The sequence below is a fragment of the Oxyura jamaicensis genome, chromosome 1, assembly GCF_011077185.1.
Source record: "Oxyura jamaicensis isolate SHBP4307 breed ruddy duck chromosome 1, BPBGC_Ojam_1.0, whole genome shotgun sequence".
NCBI lineage: Eukaryota > Metazoa > Chordata > Aves > Anseriformes > Anatidae > Oxyura > Oxyura jamaicensis.
Genome location: NC_048893.1, coordinates 106,135,240 through 106,156,947, shown reverse-complemented (window position 1 = coordinate 106,156,947; position 21,708 = coordinate 106,135,240). Strand labels below are relative to the sequence as shown.

At 44.4% G+C, this 21,708-nt stretch overlaps 1 protein-coding gene across 1 annotated transcript in view; it reads left to right on the top strand.

Moving 5' to 3' along the window:
- The window catches only part of CYYR1 (cysteine and tyrosine rich 1), a 57,008-nt gene that overhangs the window by 1,095 nt on the left and 34,205 nt on the right, over positions 1-21,708 (top strand). The window contains exon 2 of the mRNA XM_035315534.1: positions 1,903-2,008. Coding sequence (XP_035171425.1) covers positions 1,903-2,008 — 106 coding nt within the window. The remainder of the gene's footprint in view (positions 1-1,902; positions 2,009-21,708) is intronic.

The window sequence follows — 21,708 nt, the reverse complement described above, 5'->3', positions numbered from 1 at the left end:
TGAGCCTAGTTCCAGGCCCCGGCCCCGGCCCGCCTCCGCCTCCACGACGGGGCGGGCGGCGGCGGCTCCGCGCCCGCCGCCGGCATGGAGGCAGCGGTGCGGCGCGGGCGGGCCCGGGGGGCGCTGCTGCCCTCCCTCCTCCTCCTCCTCCTCTTCCTCGCAGGTCAGCGGGACAGCGGGCAGCCGTGTGCGGAGCGGCGGGGCTGGGCGCTGCGGGGCGGGCTCGGGCTAAAAAGCAGAATTTCCCGGAGGTTTTTCTTTGTGTCGCAGGGGGATGGGGGTGTGCGGAGGGGGCTGCGCCCCTAAAAGCTCCGCCGCCGTGGGGCAGCGCCAGCCCCGGGACGTCTGGAGCCCGGCAGGGGGCTGCTGGGGCTGGGGGAGGCGGTGCGGGGCAGGAGCCTGGCACTGCTCGGCGGGCTGGCCTGCAGAGGGGCCGGGTGTGCCATGCTGTCGTGCACGTGCCCTCCTCTAAAAAGGGGTAATCGCACACATTTTGGGTGCCGGTGTGCAGCCGCATGAACCCTCGCCTACCCTCACCCTCGCCTTCGTGCTTGTTCTCACGGGACCAAGGAGCTGACCTGTTGAAACCTAACCAGTGAAATTAAGGTGGTGAGCTTTGGGGTGGACCAGCAGCACGAGCAGCTTGTCGCACATTCACATGCAGGAGAGCTTCAGAGCAAGATGGGGGCTTGCAGCTGGGGATGGGGCCGTGGCAGCAGCTGAGATGAGGTGGGGTTGGCCGGGTCCCAGCAAGCAAGGCCAGCGTGGGTGAGAGGGGGAGTAAAACCCATGGGGAGAGTGGGAATCCCCCGGCGAGGTCTGGGGAAGAGGAGCCACAGCTGGTTGGGAATGCAGAAGCATGGTTAGCTGTCTTTGTGTCTAGGTCTCAGCTGTGGCAGCAAGCGTGTGACCAAAAGGTTGAGGCTGTGCAGGGCTGAGGCTCTGTTTGTGGTCATAAGGGCTGCAGGTAAGCTCCTGGCAGTCAGGAAGGAGAGTACAGGATGAGACACAAGAAATATGGGACCCATGCGGGTGTTTTGCAGGACAGTGCCAGCACACAGAGGCTGTACTGTGGCATTTTTCTGGGGGGAACCTGGCTTGTAGCTTGCGAAACACAGAGGAGCAACAGCTGTGCTGCAAACGAGCGATCAATAGCTTCAAAATAGCTCCTCGATACAATAAAAGGATGTGTTCTTTCACAACTCTCATTTGTAAAGAGCTCCCTTACTGTTATTTTGCCATGGGAGTTGCTTATCAGTCCTGAGGAGCATCGCTGCTGAAGCCACTCCTGGCCCCGGCTAGGCAGAAGAGCCCTTGGGGCAGCGGGTGGGGCAGTGCCAGGCAGGGCTGGGCTGTGCGGTGCTGGCCGGGGCCCAGCTGCAGCCAGAGCCGGATCTGGAGGTGGCACAGAGTGAGGGCAGCGCTGCCAGCTGGCCAGGGCAGCTCTGAGATCTGAACCCTGGTGGGCTGTGCCAGGCGGGGGGCCGGGGGGCAGCCAGCTTGCAGACAGCTTCATTCTCCTTTCCCTCTGCCCAACAGCGCGGCACGGGAGGCAGCCTGGCCTCGGGTTTTAATCTGGACTCTTTGTTGGAGCATAAAAAAGATCATCCGCGGTGACTTGACATTTTGAGATGCTCTTTTTTATTTTAAGTGATTAAATATGAGAAGGAACTGATACAGCCAGCTACAAAGTACCTGTACACAAAGCACCGAAATCTGAACTTCTTACTGAAATTTTGAATGAGTGGGAATTGGCTGCCATTTGGATTACAGGGTCAGGTCAAGCCTCAAGTGAAGTCCTGTGATTGTATAAAACTGGTAGACTGCGTTTTCTTTAAAGCTGTGCTGTACAGATTTTTGTTGTTGCTGCTGTTTGACCGCATGAATGTTATTTTTATTCAGCAGAAGTTTGTCTGGCTCAGTGTGATAATGACTGCAAGGCTTACTGCTGTGATGGGACTACTCCCTACTGCTGTTCATATTATGCCTACATTGGGAATGTCCTTTCGTAAGTATATTTGCTCTTCAGAAAAGCTGATGGGCTGTGTTCATGGACTTGATGTAAACTCAGGTTGCTGGAAACTATGTTTTGGCAAGAAAGAGTGGCAGGGTTTGGGTTCTTAGGTTTTTAGTTCTTTTTTTTCCTTGCTAGTAACAAATATTGTTATTTCTGTAAAGTCTCACATTGCATACCTTTCTGAAGCACACTTATGCCTAAAAAGCTTGCTAAAATTTAGGGTTACATCCTTAGGTTGTGTACATTGACAGAGCCTTTTGAAGCAAGCTGTAGAGATGCTGAGAACTTTGTTTCAAGCTCTTCAAATAAAGAGGACTGTGAACAGAAAGCTTGTGTTTTTTTTGTAGAAATGCTTTGTTACAATACCTGAGTCAAGCCACTATTCAAATAATTTGCATTTGAGATCCTTTGTGCTTCGGGTACTTTTTTTTTTTTTCTTTTTACTGACTTGTTTGTTTTCATTAAATGGTATTTTGGCTTTTGGTGGAATTTATTGAATGGACTGTAGGTGAGGGTGATCTGATCCTTTAATACTGTGCTACGAGTAGCACCTTTCACAGTGCTTAAAAAAACACAGCAGGTGAAATGGAATGGGTATTTTCTGTCTAGAGAAAAGTATAGAGGTGAACTGTTGATTAAAAAAAAAAAAAAAAAAAAAAAAACAACAAAACATGGTCTTCAGTTCAAGTGTTAGCTCTGTATCGATGAGGAAGAAGAGAAGCCTGCACACTAGCGGACTTGACTCCAGGCTCTGGGCTTCATTTAAGTGACAACACGTAAGAATTACATTTGTGTGGGTGGATAAACCTAAACAAAACAAAATGCTCTAAAGGTAGGGCACCTTACCTGGTGTTTTGTCAACCCCATCGAGTAGTTTCCTTAATCTTTGGCATGCAGTCTGTGCTGTGGTTTTGGTTTGTATTCTTGGCTAAAACGAGAGAAGGAAGATGAGGTGTGTAATATGAACAGCTCAGTGCTGAAGGAGGAGTGAGTGCGAAGGTGGTAGTTGCTTTTTCTAAAAAGATTCTTCTGTTGCAGGTTTTTAGCCTGGTACCTGGGGAACGTGATAGTGTTCCCTTCAGCATATTATTTAGCACTTTGAAGGAGAAGGCATAGTGATGGCATTTTAATACAGAATTGATCCACAGCATTTATAGCAGATCAGAACAGTTCTTGGTTTAAGATAAATGAAACGGTGATAGAGCGCCAGAATATTTTATTCCTCTGGGAATAAGAAGACATGCATTCAAGACCAATTACTGTTGGAGAATGACAAGTGATTTTGTTTTCCTCTCACTTAGGGAATGTCTGCTTTGATTTTTTTTTTTTTTCTTTTCTCGTTCCAAGGTTGCTTTCCTATTTAAGTGAATGGAAGGAGGTGCTGCTTTTGAATAGCTGACTCCAGCTCATGTGCAGTTAGGAATGGTGGACTCAATAGCATAGGATATTACATCGTAAAGAGGCTTCCCGTAGAGCAGTGAAGCAAGTAGATGTCGTCTCCCACTTCCACACAAACATCACTGGCATTGGTCTAGCCGGATGTCAGAGCTGTGCTGTGGAAAGGATTGGCTGGGGGATTCTTTAGAGCAGTTGCTGAAACCACGGCCTTAATACCAGGTTCACACGTAGTCTTTTGTATGCTTATTTAACCAAGGTAAACAGCTATTGAATTTGAGCTGAAGTGGGAGTGATACTGGCATGTTGGAAAGGTTTGGGTGTATCTGGATGATTTTGAACACCCGAGTGGCTCTTACAAATGCTGTTTGTTGTAGCATGACTTGAAGGAGACATTTGATTCTTCTGATTTTTTTATGGTTAAGTACTCGAATTCATAAACTCAAAGACCAGTCAGGAGTCATTATACTCCTCTGACCTGGCATTTTGAATGACTGAGCCACAGTTTTTTCACTGAAATCTGTATGGGGTGTGCCTTCTACAAACATGGGTAATATCATTCTGAAAACTTCAGCCACTGAGTTCACCGTCTGCCCTGGTAAACTCTTCTGTAGTTCATTTACTAATGTTGCTGGAAAATTTTGTTGGAAAATGAAAGCTGAAATTCCTAATGTCAGCTCTTAACTTATCTGTGAGTTCGAAATGTGGTCCTAAATAGTCGTCATGACAGCCTTCAACCTTATCGGTAAGCTGGGCAAACTCTGTCAGCCTCATATGTAAGATCTGCTTTGTTTTGCTTTGCCTTGCCCAGGGGTCAATTCTTTGGCCTTCCTTTGAGCACCCTCTAGTATTTTCACTTCCTTCTGAAAATGTATCTATCAGAGCTGAGCACAAGGTTTTGACAGCAGCCTTAGTAAGATTATTTTTTTCTACATCTGAGTATCTAGGTTTGGGTACGTATTTTGAAGCACTTGTCTATAATGATCACCAAATGCGTAAGTGAACTTAGTAGTTTGTTCCAGGTCTAAGTCCTGAAGTCACTGTCTTCAGAACATGTCTGCTACTTTAAGCTTACACATTGTTCTTTGCTAGTGGTAGCAGCTTTAGTTTTATTACAGAAGAGTGGCTTTAGATTGCAACTTCAACTATGCTCTGTGACAATAACCATCACTTTTCATTATTTGGCACTATACCAGTCTTTGTTTCAGTGACAGCATTTCCCACAGAAGTTTCATGTTGCCTCACCCCCAAAGGAGACACCTGTGAAATTACACTGTGAGATTCTGTGGAATCTGGAAATCACCACCAGTGACCCTTCTGCTTATGTCTTTCTGTGAACAGCTGTGTGTTGAAATTTTTCAAAGAACCGTTTTTAATCCAACAAATTACGTGCCCTGATAGTTCCACATAACGACGTCCTTTCAATATCCTTGTTTTCTTGTATCATCATTCTTGATCCTACTGCCTGCACCAAACACCAAGTGGACTTGATCTGCACGGCTGCTTTTACAAGTGCCTTTTTACTGCCTGAAGCGCTGTTAGTAGTCCTTAGTGTTTTGTTGGCTCCTCTGCTTCTTGAGAGGTTCCCTATGCTTCTTCATTTGTTTACCACTCGTTTTTCTCCTCTCTCCATTCTTTATACACTGGCACGTCCTTCTGAGGTTTCTGTTCTTTATCTTCTCCGGGATGTTTTTTTCACAAGCATAACTCTCCCTTGCAGTTTTGGAAAAGCCTTCCAGCGTGTGGTAGGTTCCTTTTAAACAGCTCTGTGTTTTGCTTTATGTCTCTCACAGTTCTCTTGCTAGACCCATATGCCAACGATTGTGCAAACAGAATATAAACTCCAGGCAATAATGCACATCCTAATTTTAAAACAGAGTTGCTGTGACTAGATCGTGATCGTTGATACTTAGGCAGCTTTTAGCTTTTCGGTGATTAATTAAGTCTCTTCACTCATTAAAATGAGATTCAACTTTGAGATATTCCATGTAGGGTTCTAGAGTTTTCTATTTTAAGAAGTCGTCATCTTTTTAGGACACGGGGGAATTTTCTTGAGTCAGATGAGGTTTTCAGCAAACATCCTCCAGGCTGTGTGCATCTCTGATTAGCCTGTTTTTCTTTCTGCGTATGAAAAACAGATGCAGAGTTATCAGCTCACTCTAGTATTAGGACTTTGGGGATTTTAAGAGGTGTTCCCATAACACCCTCTTTAGCTGGACCACAGGTAATCTAAGTATTCAAGGTCTGTGACTGAGTCACGTGTAATCCCATGAGCATCTCTAACGTAAAGTAACATATCCTTCCTCCTCTTTCTCCCCCTGCTTTTCATGATACCCTTTCAGAGCAAGTTGTTGCAGCATTCATGTTCCAGCTATATTTCCCTTCCCACTAGTTTTCAATAGTTACAGCCTGTCATTATTTCCTCTGATGCATGTGCGTTTCCTCCTGTTTATCCACTAGGCATCTAGTGCTCAATAGTTAGCCCTTCTAAAAATGTTTCTTTCTTGGACAAATTATAGATTTATGTTTGGACTTGTGCTATCTAATGGAGCTGTTTCTATGCAATTAATGAAAAGATGCAGGTGTGCTTGAGTGGTCAGACTGATCCTCCTGCTCAGCTTTTCATTCCTTACCAAATGGCAGAGTGGAGGCACCCTTTCCAGCCTGCCTTTGGCACCATCCCAGCCCTTTGAGGAAAGAAACTCAAATTCCCTTCCTCATCAGAAGCTAGTTTCTATGCCTGTTGAATCAATGGTGACTGACCTTTTATCAATTACTCTGTGTTGCGTCTACTTCTGCAACTTGCAGCCTGGCTAGGGACTGAGAGGACTGCAGTTGTGTTTTCTCTGTGACAGATGCTCCAGGTTTGCCCCCAGCAAAAGTATCTTCATAACCAACCAACGAGCAGTGTTTTGCCTTCTGGTGCTCAGAGGAGTTGGAGACATCTGGTTACTTACTGCCTTCAGCTCCAGCCTCAAACCCCTGTGCTCCTCAGAGGCTCCAAATTTGCATCTGTGAGTGCTTCTGAGAGTGCTCTACGTATTTGCTTCTAAAGCCCCAAATTGTCTGGTCCAAATGCTTGGCCTGGTGGCTGCTGGGTTTTCTGTGCGCTAATTTCCTGCTTAATTTTCTCACCACCTTGTGCCTTGTGTTTATGGTGGCCCACATGTAGCTTTGAAGCTGCAGGGAGATCCCTGGGAGGAGATGTCAGCAGTTGCATGTTGACAGGACACGCTCCGGATGCTGCCTTTGCACTTTCACTCTTGCCAGCAGCCATCAGTTGGTGTGGGATAGTCCCAGACTCCATGTGAACAATGAGGCAGAGAGGACAAATAAACCATCTCTGCTTTCAGATGAATGTTGCTGGGCCAGTTGTATATTTGTTGGAAGTGAGGGGAGTTACTCCCAGATTTGGCCCACAGTATTTAGGAAAACTTACTGTTAAAATATTCAGCCTTAGTGATCAGTCCATATTTTCCTGGGTAAGGCTTGAAAGGGAATAAGCTGGAATACTGGCTAAAATGGAAAAAGGAAGCTAAGATGCAGTGGTGCTACACTAAGTTGCAAAGTATATGAAGTTTCTTGGTAAATGTCTTCACAATGACTTTTTTTTTTTTTAAAAATGGTTCCAAGGACTTCAAAAATAACTGGGGGGAAAAGTAAATAAAAACTCTAGGGGACTGTCATCTCATTACAGGTAGTAGATGGCAATTTGTAAGAGAGTAGGTGGAACAAGTCTTACCAGAGATAATGAGGAAGCAGCAGCCTATTCAGTGACTGCTGAAACAGGTGTTATTTACGTGAACTTAAATGTATGTTGGAAACATGAGTTTTTTGCATTTTTTTAAGTCCAGGAGCTTCACAATGTGGCCAGGAAGGAAGGAAGGCAGACAGAGAGAATGGGAGGAAAAGAGGCAGAGAATATATTTAGCATAAAAGTCACATGCAGGCCTCAGCCTGTAAAACTGAAGAGAAAGACGTGCGTAGTGTATGTCAGCGTGGCATTCGACGTGAAGTACTTCATATCCAGTAGTACTACGAGAAGTGCGGATGACCTCAGAGAATACCAGTTTTGTTTGTGGAAGAAAGAATGTCCCTTAAGCTGATTCCCTTAATATGGCAGTTTGAGATGGAGAGTGGGTATGGAAGAGGAGTGCGCTGAAGGGCAGAATTAGCATTTTAAGAGTTAGGCATATAGAGATGCAGCCTCTGGGCTTCGTAGTGAATAATAAAATTAAAAAAAAAAAAAATCTGGAAGCTTAACATTCACTGTATATTCCAAATAATTAAAATTAGCTATTTTCAGGCATCCCACAGTAAATATGTGAAGCAACATATGGGTTGGGGATGGTTCTGTGTCTGCACTTCAGCTGTTTGGTACTCCGCTTAAAATAAAATTGGGTTCCTCTTTATCAGTGCAGTGAGAATTTTCCACGATCGGAGCACTTTTGGACAGTATGTAAAACCGCAGTTCACCTGACAATTACCATGTCGTGCCTCTGTCTCTGTGACTTCTGATGCGACGCCGGAAGGAGAGAGAAAGGCCTGTTTCAAAAACTGTTTTTTCCATTTGGCTTGACTTGTGGCTTCTGGTCAGGAGAGCCTCCCTGAATGAGCACGCGGAGTGCAGTTTGAACTGCAAGGTGACGAGGGCAGAGCCTGAGGACACTTGTGTTGAGTGCTGGGGGCTGGCTGGAAACACGTCATCGGTAAGGGCAAGGCTCCAGTGATTGGACTAAAACTATTTCCCTTTCATCCTGTGTAAGAGGAGGATAGCAGTTCAGCCCTTTAATCCCTGTCCTCAATGTCTGCAGTACCTGTGGAAGTGTGCTATTCATGCTTCAGCTTGGGAAAGCCTCCTCAAGAGAGGCATCCAGCTTGCTCTGTGCAGGGGGTTGATTAACTCCAGCTTAGAGAAAGACCTGGGACCATGTTTTCATTGTAAGATCTGCTGGAGAGGGAGCTGATATTTGAAATGTGACCTTTGCTAAGCAATTGAGCTTCCAGTTGTTTTTTGTTCCATGCCTATTGTTTCAGCTCATATCCTTCAGTGGAGAATGTGCGATCAGATTTACGACCAGAGCAGTATCTGCTCTCGACGACGGGTGCAGAGGAAACCCTTGTCAGCACCAGAATTAAAACACAGGGCGTCTCTTCTTTAGCCCTTTGTGTTTATTTCTGACCCTGTGTTGTGATAAGCAGCTCAAAATGGAGAAAAAAAATACAAATCTTTTACTTGCCAAACAGAAATTCTCGAAAGATAGCTCCCGCTTCGACTTTCCCACCTCTTTTTCCTTTTTTTTTTTGCACAGGGCATCTGACTAACTGTTTTGAAATGTTTAAGGCCAATGGGACTGGGACTGGATTCTTTTGGCTGTTTGTTTTATTTATTTATTTATTATTTTTTATTTACTAAGTAGCTGTAAGAACTAGAATACCTTTTTAATGAAAACTGGAAGCCTTTGTAAACATGAAAGATCTGCTGTCCGTGAGAAAAAAGGCTAACATGGTTGTGTGAAGCCCTGAGTTCTTGACATCTCTGTGGATCATCTGTTTTTCATCATTTGGAAGGTTGCTAGAATTTGGCTTGCAAATGGATGCATTAAGGTATAAATCACTGAAATGCTGCCTGTGGCTTACAGAAAACTCACTGGGGAGGGGTGTGGGGGGGAAATAAACATTCTTAAGGAATTCAGTAAAATTAAATTGCTTTTACTGCACTGCTTGTTTTTAAAAGATTTATTCAGTGAAAAGGTGAGATAATTTTGTATTTATCCCTTGCAATTGTGTGTTTTGGAAGCTTGTAGGATTTTCCCACAAGGTTTGGTCATGTAAAAAATGAATTATTTCTTAACACTTATTAGGACTGGTAAAAAAGACTGGGCCTGGGGATTGTATTTATCACAAGCACCCTGTCCTTTCTTTGTAAGAATTTTACCTTTTGCCTGTTATTCTGTACCCCTCTACTTTTTTTCCTTTTTCCAGTGGGGGAAAGGTACAGCCCTGAATTTGATATGAAAGTATAACTTTCTTAAGCCATCTGTCCATCCAGAGCTTTCAAAATAATTCAGGCAGACTGCTAGGCACCAATTCAGCAACAAGTTAAATGCAGGTGTAACTTCAAGGCAGCGAGTAGATGCAGTATATCAGTCACCCTGTTGAAATCAATAAGCTAATTACTTCAGTGGGGATTTCATACACTGGCTGTACTGGGACAAATTGTAAGCTCAAGTACCTTGTTGAATCCAGCTGTTAGGAAAAAAAGACATTTTACTTTCTTTTTTTCCATCACCATGGTACCTTCCATGCTCTCTGTCACTTCGTGCTCCCTTGCTGCCACTTCAAGTGCCACTTACTAAGCTGCATCACTCTTGGTCAGGACAAACCCCACCTCCCTGCACTACCTCCCTGCATTTCTCGGATACATACATGCCTTCCCTACCCTCAGCTGGAGAATTTCAGTTTTATTGGCTAATTCTGAGGTTTCACTGAGCTTGCAGGATTCTCAGGGGATTGGTCTGATGAATTTTGTACCGGTTCCTCTGGAGTAAGTAATATCAGACTGACTCAGGCTAGGGTTATTAATGAAGATACTTCTGGGTCAAAAGCTGTGCAAGAGGGCCATTTGATGCTGTGCACACTGTAATTGCAGCCAGTCCAAATAACACCTGTAGCACTGGTTCAATATTTGAACAATATTGTCCTAGAAAAACAAACTCTCTAATCTTAAATGTGCCTCTTTAAGGGACAGAAAGAAAGTTCGGAGTATATAAGTGAGTTATTAAAAATTAAAGGAAATGAACTATTAATTCACAGGGCAGCCACAAGTTCCTTTGAGATTTATAACCACAACGTAGATGGAAATTCCGCAGTTAATATGATCTTTAGAAATTCAGTGAAGGTTTCTTAATAGTTTTTCTCTATTAACCAAAAAAAAAGTGGTGACATTTACTTTTGGAATAACTTATGCCATCATAAATTCCTTTTATTATCTTTTTTTTTTTCTGTAATGATTTATTTTTGTAAAATACAAGATTTGTCCTGGGTCTTACTCTATATGCGAGTGTTTAGTACGGGATGGCAAGGCAGTAATACCGCACACTGGGCAGGCATGTTCCATCATCTTATCTCCCTCTGTTGGCTCATCCACACAGATAAGAGGTTTTTACTGCTATCATTAAATGAAGTTATTCCTTTTGCTCTCAAGGGAGGCTTGGTTTAATGCTGAACGTTCCAGCTTCTCTCTCTTTTTATTGAGGATCATGGTACAGTTTGTGACAAGCACAAGAGGAACTAAGGATCTACCGCTATTGTTGAAACATCTGTTCATCAGCCAAGATGCAGAGAACCTTATTTTTGGATACCTTGTGGACTTCCTGCACCCCTTTTGAAACATAAAGGGACTGTATAAACACTCTGTATTCCAGCCCTTTTTACAGTCCATAGTCAAGGTGATCTAATGAAGGCATAATCTGGGTACTGCTGACCTGCAGCTATTTCCAGCTGCTAAGGATAGCTGCATAGGGCCATAGGGCTGCTTAGTGTTAGTAAACTAGGAATAATATATAAAATGCAGTCCCAAATGCATGTGCTGATGCTGTCCCATTAACTGCAGTTTTGATCTGTGATTCCCTAGTACTGCTTGCAGGAAAACAGCTTTGGGCAGTGCTGGGTCCTGCCGTGGAAGGGAAGGTACTGGCTTCACCAGTGTATGTCTTGCATCCAGAAGACAAAGACCTCCAGGAGCAGATTGAAAGCCTGTGGTTAAAGTAACAATAGCTGGAGAGAACAGGAAGGTTGGCAAGAGAGGATGGGATTGCAGCTGCTGTCATGTTTTTTACATTATATATGTGTTTATATATATAAACAATTATTATAGAATCACAGAATCATTTAGGTTGGAAAAGACCTCTAAGATACCTGATCCAACTGTTAACCTAGCACTGCCAAGTCCACCAAAAAAAACATGTCCCTAAGCTCTACATCTAGATGTTTTTTGAAGACCTGCTGGTATGGTGGCTCAACTACTTCCCTGTGCAACCTGTTCCTGCTTTCCTGTTTTCCAACAACGCTAAAACCATCTAGAGAAGCTGCTGGCATTACAGTCCTGTTTTGGTATGCCCATTGCTGAAGCACCAAATTGGTGGTGCCCATCGTCAGTACTCAGCACTCAGAGTTCAAGGCTCTGTGACTTTGATTTTGATTGTGAGTGGTGAGAAGGGAGGAACACTGCAGAGCTCATGCTCCCGTATTGTGACACCTCTGCAACAGACCCCTTGACGGTCTGAGGAGAATTCAGGGGCAGAAGACAAGCATTGGAAAGACCCCGAATTAATTACTCACTTTAAAGTAGTGCTTATAATATTATAGTGCTTATATGATACATGATAGTAGTTCTTAATTGTGTTTTTTTTTGGATAAAATCCTTCAGCAAGTCCCTGAGCTATAAGGCCTCTCCTCATCTGCTGCTTTGGAAATGTAAAACAACAGGAGAGAAAGCAGCCAGCATAAATTTATCACTTTTTATTGTTGGGACTAAAGCAGTGCTACTCGTATTTTATATAAGACATTGGTGAAATATATCTCATGGAATATCTGATATTTTCCTGGAAGAGTAACAATAATTTTGTTAGTTTTTTTTGTTTGTTTGTTTGTTTGTTTTGTAGAAAAGACTTCAGATTTTTTGAAATCATCTTTGCTTTCCCCTTATGTAGCATATTATCATCCAAAGGCTCCAAAACACTTACAGTCTTATCCTGTCAGGCAAAAAAACAGTGTCTGGGAATTGCTTGACCGCCATCCATGTGGCAGTGGGCTGGTGATGGGCTAGTCAGTTATGAATGATCTAGCGGTGTCAATGATCACAGATAAAGGTAAATTATTTGGGCTCTGGGCAGAATTTTGATTATTTGGAGCCAAAGTTTGACATCTAGATGTGAACATTGAATATGTCATGGATGAGCACGTTGAGATGAAGACCTGGGATAGAAAGTGTGAGGAGCCTTTTATTGCCATGTCCAGCACAAAAGCTCCTGGGGTTATGAATGAGATGCCTTGGTGCTGATCTAATCGGAGGAATTAGTAACCTATTCTGTCAGAGCATCCAATGTGCAAATGTTGCATTTTTCTATGGTAGCTGTTATTTTTGTCTGCCTGTTTGCCCACAGCTCTGCTCCGGGGCACAGCTTCTCCCTCACTGTAGTGTGCTGGCCGCTTGCTATGCTGTGTAGTCCTTGTCCCCACAGACCTCAGCGAGGCTGTGTCTGATGATAGCTAATATATTGACATGGCTGAAAGCTAATATTGTTTGCTCAGCCTACTGCGGCAACCCTGTGTTTGGCTTGGCAATAGATGGCCTATTTGTATAAAGTGAAATTATGAAAATGGCTGACAGGATCGCCAGGCTGCTTACCTCGCATCGCTTTCCTCATGTGGCTCCTTGCAGAGATAATGCGATATTAAATTCCGGTGGAGAGCAAAAGGACAGAGCTTCAAGGGGCGGGGGATGGATGAAAAGTTATGGCCCTCATTCTCCATTTAAAATTGTTTAAAGTAAAGCGCAATGCATCTTTGTTCCTGAGCCTTCATACTGTTGAATGAAGCTCAATGATTGAATTAGCATATTTCCAAAAATGTAATAAAATGTCAGCTTGACAGTAATGCTTTCAAAATTGCTGTATGATGGGTGCTGTAAACATAGTGGCATGTTTGGTGTGTATTCCAAGCACTACGTTACATCAAGATAATAAGATAATGCGCTGAAATTAAGAGGGAAGCTATGGTATTTAACATTTGTATTTGGTACGCTTACATTGTTACTACCTTCTAACATAAGCCATTTTGCATTAAAATTCCTCCATATTCCTGCTCTCTCCCCACAGCCTCCCATCACCCTTCCTTTCCAGGCAGGTGTGTGAGGAGATGCGGCCTGCTCACAAAATGGCCGGTCCCATCCGGCTGCCTGGTGCAGCAGCGAATGGATTTGATGACCTAGGAAGGTCCCTTTGCATTAGCCACAGAAGGAGGAATTTAGGCTCTGGACTGTTCATACCATCTGAAACTCAGATGCCCATATCTAGCAGCAAACTGCTAGATACAGGGACCCTCTCCTGTATTCCTCTGAAGTTGCAAGCTGACAGCAGCTATTTACAAGCCCACCTCCAGGTTGGCATTTGCATAGCAGACAGGGCTGGTACTGTTTATCTAGCAGACAGAATTGACTCTGAGGGTGAACTGGCCTCTGTTCCACTCCTTAAGGAGCCCTGGCTTGTGTCACTCCTATTTAACAAGTCATAAAGCAATTTTGCTTTGTTTTTTGAGCAGTGCATCCTCCTTTAAATGAGAGGTTGTTGTTTTTTTCCTCTATGAGGAAGGTTTTGTTCTGCATGTCCATGAATAATTACCCAGAAGGATGCCCAGGGGACATTTGAAGAGGTCCCCTCCGAAGGGCTGGGACATGGTCCCGAAGGACCCTACGCAGGCAGGGGGCGGTGGGAGGCTGCTGCTATTGCGAGCCAAGGAGGGCTGAGTGTTCACTGGATTGTCAGGTATTTAAACAAGTACAGGAAAGTAACATCTGCAGCTTATCTCCATTTAATTTGAAGTCTGTCTTAGGTTAAAGGAGATTATTTTGAGACAGCATCAATTAAGTTGCTGTATACTATTGCATTTTCCTTCCAGAGAGGAGCTGTCATTTGCAGAGCTACTTGAAATCCCAAATTACCCCAGGAACTTGCAATGACTAGGTTAGGCTCTCATTAAACATCGAGTCGTCTTTTCTACAGGAGAGTTACATTACTTGGAAGTTCTTGGTGCTTAAAATGTTGGGAGGTTACTCCTCCATGGGGACACTCAGTGGCTCATCCAGAAAGTCACCATGGTGCAGGTGGATTGGCACAGTCCTGCCCCTGGTGCCGTGCTCCACGGCGGGCACCCTTTGGGGCCTGTGGGCCCAGCCCGGTGCTTGGCCTCTTGGCTGAGGTAGGGGTGGCCAAAATGGTCCCCAGGGAGGCTGGGATCTTGGCAGGGAGGACACAGAGGCCTTGTGGGTGTCAAGGACGTGCTCTCACAGCACAGGTACCTTCTTGCACTTTCCCAGTAGCCTCCCAAAGCCACTCCGTGAGGACACAGCCTTGGTGCTGAGAGAAGGTGCTGCACCTCTTCTAACCAATCTGAAAGCAATTACTTCTCTGCGAGACTGGTAACTGGAAAGCAAATTAGGAGTTAGCAGCCGCTGTTTAAACCTGAAGGAGCTATGCCTCCAGTGAGGGTTTTCACTTCGGCTTCGTTATGTGTCAGTAATTTAATCTACGTTTCAGGTGCCGATAGGGCTTTGTAATGAGATGTCATTGTTTTTCTAGGCTGCATATTTGCTGCGCTCACATACACACAAAAAATGTGATGTGTGGATTTGTGAAACAAGCCAGATGATTTATTGGTGCTAGCTGTCACTTGCACTGAGTGGTTTTAATAACTGCCAGAACTAACAGCTCCTTCATAACCACCAGTAGCACCGCTATGGCTGCTGCCATGTTTTTGTCACTCTCATTGTTTTTTCAGCTCGTGTCAGGAGATGCAAACCGCCAATTAACTGATCAAACTCATCAAGTCACTTGATTTACACTGACATGCACTGGCTGAAATAAAGTCCAGTGTGAGAGGGGCTACAAGGTTTTCCTCTCAGACTGGCCAGCAGCATCACTTGGGCCATCTCTCCATGGCCATAAGGATTCCTGGTGCTCGGCTGCCTGCACTCAGGCTTGAGAAGCACCTTTTTTTTTTTTCCTGGTAGTATCAGCAAAGTCTTCATGCTGGCTTCACAAGAGCAACACAAGCCCATCCATCCAGGGACCTGAGCCATAAAAATTGGAGGCCCTCCCTCACCCTGTGAGTTCAAGTCTTAGGGTTTGGATTTTGTGGTCTAACCTACTTAAGAAGTTGCTTGAGGCTGAACTTCAAACTTGCCCCTGCTCAGTAGTCCAGTGTTTTCAGTCCTGTTTTATTCTGGGGGTTTTAACTGCTTCTTCCTCACAGAACAGCCACCTTATTTTACTTTTATCTCTGTCCACCTGCCTGGCCTACCAGTGGGCTTGGAAAAGCTCTCGTGACAACTGCAGTGACACAAAAGCCTTGGCAGCAAGCACGTTGCTTGGAAAAGCTCCCCCTCACCAGGCTTTTGCTCTTCTGCTCTAGCAGCTCCACACAGGCCCAGAAGCCAAAATCAGTTTGGGCTAGAACATGCAGCTGTTCCCCAGTGGAGACGATGCTGTGCCTCTGGTGCTGCAGGGATGTGCACAGCTGTCCCGAGGCCGATCCGGCTGCGGCCCCAGGTGGGAGCTGTCACTGCCCCTGCCAGCAGATCTCTTCAGAGGAAATCCTGCATTGCAGCAGTGTTACTCCTCTGCCCTCAGTGCCCGCTGCTGCTTCTCCCAGCCTGAAAGCCCCATCCTGCCAGAAGGTGTTTGGCCAGGAGCTGTCCATTCCCGTGAGCAGGATCCGAGCCCGTTCCTCCCTGCCGTGTGCCAGGGAAGCGCTCTCCGGGGACAGATTGGTGACCTTCCGTGGGATGACGCCGTTGTGTAACTGCTCCTTCATTAAGAAGTTAAAAGGATTAAGAACTGGCTGACATGTCAGAAAGTGAAGGCAGCAAAGAATTACTGTGTAATAAGGGTTGTCTGCAGCAAAGTTTGTTGGGGATTAGCACTAGCACTGAAAATTTTCCGATGCCAGTCAGAACCTAGGAGGTAAATGCAAAATCCCTGGTCAATAGTGTGTGTGCTTGTGTATGTGTGACAAAGATACACTTTAAATGAATGCACTTTGGAAGTTCTCAGATTTAAGGGCAATTCTGTGACCTTAATTTGTTCCTTTTCAGTGTATTTTTGAGGTGGAGGCAATTACATGGTTTTCACAGAGCAGAAGGATTATAACATCTGTATGGCTTTTGCAGAGGTATTTTCAATGTATAAGGGCATGTACCTCTCTATACAAATTTAAACTTAGCCACTTAATGCATATTACTTGCAGTAGCACAAAAGAGACCCTCTCTGATCTTGATTTGTGAGACTTCAGAGCTATAAGTGGCTCACGCCACCGATAGCCAAAATTCTTTACCAGGTCTTGACACTGGCAGCCAGCTTATTTGAAGTGCTGTCCTCATTCCAGTTGTTACTGATTACAACCTAAATTTGTCACAGCTGATGCCAGATGAGATATTAGGTGGACAGCTCAAAATTGAAATGTAAGAGCCAGAGAATAGCTCATGCCCTATCCTTGCAGAAGTAGTATGCCCTGGCTAGGGCAAACAACACCTAGCAAGACAGTGCAGGAAACAAGTGATTTCTTGTTTTCTGAAGCATAAATTTTCTGAACACAAATGAGAGTCCCTTCTCTTATGATGTTAGCACGTTAAGAAAATCCAATAAAAATTTCAGCGTTCTAATTCAAGGCCATTTTTATGGTGGTGTTTCAGCAATTCACTGACAGTACAAAGAGAGGTGACCTGTGCAACCTAATTAAAAACATAAACTGCTTTACAGCCCCTATGTTCAGAAGTGCTGTGGGATCCCAGATCCTGTTTTTATGCATCCAGCAAGAGGTTCACTGCCAGAGAAAAGGCATTGGGAAATCTCAAAAAACTCAGGCTTTCTGAAGGTGGTCTCGTGGGTAGGGGCATCCAGAGCCCCCTTTGGCTTTTGGAGCACTTGTTTTCCGTGACCAAACTCCCCGGTGTTGGAAAACTGAATGTCTTTGTGTACACTGACTTTGGTGCACTTCCTGACTTTCTAGTCTTAGCAGCATGGCTCTTTCCTGTTCCTCTTAAAAAAAATAAAGAAAATGCAGAAAATGCACGCACAAATATCTCAAAAAGTTCTTGTATTCTCTGCTTGCTCAATTACTCTGATTCTTGATCCCTCCAGACTTTCCAACTAACATTGTTACATTATTTCTGTTAAACCATGAAATATAATAAATAAGCTCTTAATCAGATGTGACTGCATTTCTATTTCTGAAAGCTGTCCAAGATGGCAAATTAAATTGGGGGGCGGGGGAGAGGGCATTGTGCTGTGATCTCTGATAGTTGAATATAGGTTGAAAACTTCTTTGAATTAGTGCCATCAGATGCAATACAAAATATTTGGAGTTTCAGGGCATTTTCTCAAATAAAGGTCAAGAAGAGAGTGAAAATAAGCTCTATCCTGTTTGAAATAGATTTCAGTAACAATATATTCATTCTCTTAAGCTACTTAGCATATTTTTCATAGCAGTGTTATATTTAATCTATGAAACAGGATTTTTTTGCTTGCATTTTTAGCAAGATATTTTCAAGACTCTTTAAAAAATGAATCTGCCTTTATATGTCTGTCTCAGGCTTAATTTCTACAGTCTGAAAACAGATTAGCAGTGGTCCTGAAGATGCCAATTTGATTTATCCTGAAGTCAGTGGGAGTGTTGTTGAGGCTATAGAACCGGACTGGTAATAAATGCTTCTGGTCTGTGCGCACAGCGATGGTTGATGCATGGTTCGCGCGTGCCATTTTAATCTCCAAAGTAAATAGGCAGGAGTGATGGTTGGAGCCCGTTCGTCGTAGCAGTGCAGTGTCAGTGTAGTGTCTTATGGCATTCTTCCTTCTCTTTCTGAGGCAGGAGGTCATACCATCCAACTGAGTGCATGGGGATGGGCTGTAGCAGGTTGTCCAGTGCCCATCTGCTGAGGTTTGCTCCGTGATGCAAAGGTGCTGGCAGGGCTCAGCAGGCAGGTATGAGAAGTGAGAGGTGATGGTGGCACAAATCTGCCCCCTTCAGGGGTGCTTTGCATTTGAGGAGAGGCAGGAAAGGGGTGGCAGAAGTTGTCATCCTCCAAGAAGCAGGAGCAGTTCCCAGGGATGTTTCTCCTGTGTTGTGGAACAACGTGCAGAGTGTGGGAACTGAAAGGGGTGGTGGAGGAACGTCATCTGCTAATCCCTCTCCTTCTGGAAACCTGGTCTGATTTGGGGATATGAGAAAGTGGCCAGAGCTGTTTATGAATCAGCTCCTTGTCCTGCTAGATGGCTGGCACGCTACCTTCACGAGCAGCATGTGGTGGCATACACAAAGGGATGTTTTCTGATGGCCTGTTGGGGTGGTTCTCACAAGGAGCGGGGGTGTAAGGAAGAAACATGCACTGCTAAATACATGGTGGTGTCTGGATCTAAATGTTACCTTTCCAACGCTGGTACAAGCTTCTGAAAGAATCTGTGGTTAGTGGGAGCTGGAGCAGCTCTCTGCTGAGGAGTGTTGTAGCATTTCCTGAATCTTCTTACAAGGGCCGAAGTGTTGTTTACAATAGTGTTTATTTTGTAAGTACAAGTGGTTATGCTGAGAGTGTATGGATTTGTTGTAAACCACGTAGGCTATTTCTTTTTTTCTTTTATTTGTAATGACCTTCTCTTGAAAACCACTTATTTTGTAACCTGTGTCCCAGTCCAGGAATTCTGCAGAAAGTTTCACGCTGTATTTCATGGGCTGTGATAGAGGAGAGCAGAGGACCATTGGCAGTGATGCTACCCTCTCCTCCTCCACCCAAACAGCAGCGGCGTTTGCTTCTCAGTCTTGCTGCTGAGCTGGCCAGCCGGCATCACGGCTGGCACTGGTTGTGGTGGCTTAATAGCCGGTTATGGTTATTGGGAGCTGGATCCCTTTCAATTCAGGAGCAGGCTGAAGCCATCAAGCAATTTTGCTGCTGGTCTTACAGCAGTGGCTTCTGAACTGATCACGTGGAGGTACATTTTATTACAGCTCTCTTGGATGTCTCAAGCCTCCCTTAAGCAGCACATTTAAAAATCAGTGTAATCTCCATTTAGAACCTGAAGCAAAGTCATACGCTGAAAACAAGGCTGCAGAGTTTGGCTCCAAGAGAAGTGCTTTGATGTAAAGCAGATACATTTTGAATCTATTAGCTTAATGTCAGGAAGCAGGACGGTGAATATTGCAATGTATAGTCCATGTCTAGAAGTTTCCAGCAAATTAGTTATAGTACCATGAAGAAGGCAATGTGTAACAAAGACAATGCTTGCAAAAATAGCTAATGTGCCGTCAGCTTTAGGGCTCTATTTAAAAGGCAGGGTGATAATGGAAGCACATAATGTTGCTCAGGCATGAATATCTACTGCTGTGATCTGTAGGTCATACTGTAGCTGCTCTCTAAATTTAAATAGGTACTTACTGTGTGCCTCTGCACCAGATGGCGTAGGTTTAGCACAGCCCGTACTGCACTGAGTGAAATGGAGCCTTTTGTGTTGTTGTTGGGAAGGATACATCCAATAAGATAGAAATACATTAAGTACAGGCTTTTATTCCCCACAAAATGCCCTTTGCTGCAGTGTCTGTCAGTCAAACAGACAATGCTCCGAAGGAATGTGTAACCAAAGGGGGGTCCCAGGTGGGAAAAAGTTATCAGCTTGAGCAAATGCTTGATTTCCTAAAAAATTCCTTCTACTGAGATACGGGGTTGTAGCCAGACCAGCTGCCTTTAATAAAGCGTAATCTTTTTGGCAACTCACTGTAGTGGTCTCCCTTTATCTCTTTGGTAGGGAGGTACTTAAGAGCGGTCTGTGGTGCATTTATCCTGATGTTTAAACAGAGAGTTACCAACCCAGGAATTGATAATTCCACAGGCAGTCCATGTAAGTAATTTTCAGCATTCTTACTGGACCTAGGCTCTTTTTGTAGTCTGTTTTATCTGGGACGCTTAGGAATTGTTCATGCCTTCGGAAAGCTGTGCCCTTGGCTGGCAGAGGCTGTGTGGCACGGTCGGTCGCTCAGCTCAGTTTCGTGCATGTCTCTTGGCTCCTGGGCTGGACTCACAATGGGGCTGGCATTTATAAGTATCACTGCACACACAGTACCTCCACAGAAGTCTATTTATAGTGTAGGCTTGAAGGAAATACAAATTAAGGCATACACTAGCTGGTGACAGAGGTGGGACGTGTTTTAGGGCTGAATGGAAGGCAGGTCAGCTGACCTCTGCTTTGCCAAGTAGGAAATATATCTAAAAGAAAAAAGGAAGAAATCATATGTTTCATGAAAATCAAAGTAGCTAGCTATTCTCTAATCAGATGACTTCAGAAATGCTAGGCCGTAACAACCACCATTTTCCTGCTTGCAGGGTGCTACATATCCAGCATTATTTCCTGATGTTTCAAAGGAAGCAAAATTGGGTTTCTTCTCCTGAGAGTCAATTAGTTGTCTACTGGTAAATATTGCTAAATCTGTAGGTAAGAAAGAGTAATGCTTCATCGGCACTACAGAGAACGGGTCAATTGTGTAACTGTTTCTGCAGAATTCATTAGCGAGTTACACGTCAAACAGAAGGTTAATTTGCAGAGATTTGTGCTCTTCAGCCCCAGGTCCTCCAAGTTATGAAGCTGCTGCCCTTGCTGAGGACTCCAGTGCCCCAGGGGACCCATTTACCTTCTGCCTTTTTTACGTCCCAGCTTCCGATTTCCAGCCAAAACAGGAGTTAAATTTTACAGGTGTAATCTGGTAGCGTGAGGGGATCTCCCTGTCAGAGGCTTTTACTGCTTTGACCCTTGTGTTGTCAGATCTGCCTCCGTCACTTCTCTGTGGGCTTCCAAGGACCAGCTTCATGACATCGTGTCACTCCAGACTGTGACCACCGCTTTAATTACAGAGTACAAACTGCTGCTAGGGGGAAGATAACTATGATACAAATAGTGTTGTTTTCTCTACAATAAAATATGCAGGTGTAGTGTTAAGAGTTAATGTAAAGTAAAGCAAAATTAGCCCTAAAACATAAAAATAACTGCTTATTCCAAGTTGAGTTTTTAAAGAGAAGTAATTTGCAAGACGAAATCTCAGCTCCTTTTGTATGGATAAGAAGTTGGGAATTGGCTGTTAAGCCCAGGGTGTCCTAAGCTGCAGATGGTTACAAGTTGCTCTCATACATTTAAAAAAATTTCATTATACTCTTCGAAGAAGGAGCCTGCCCCTTCTCTCCCATTTATAAATATTTCATGCTGAAATAATGCATGAGGTAGCAGAGCTCACACCATGCTGCAGGGCTGGCATCTCTCTTTTCAGATTCTGATTGAAGTGGATCACTGGGGAACTGAGCTTATGCTGAAGCCAGCGTACCCAAACCTGCCTCAGTAGAAGGCAGTTTGCTTCTCAGCAGAAGTGTGTTAGGAAAACAGTTTGGCTAACCAGGACTAAGTGTATCTGTGTTACTCGTTCTTTAGGCCGGTACAGAAGTGGAGCTTTAAGAAAATAGGGGGAAAAAAAGTTGTGTCTAATGT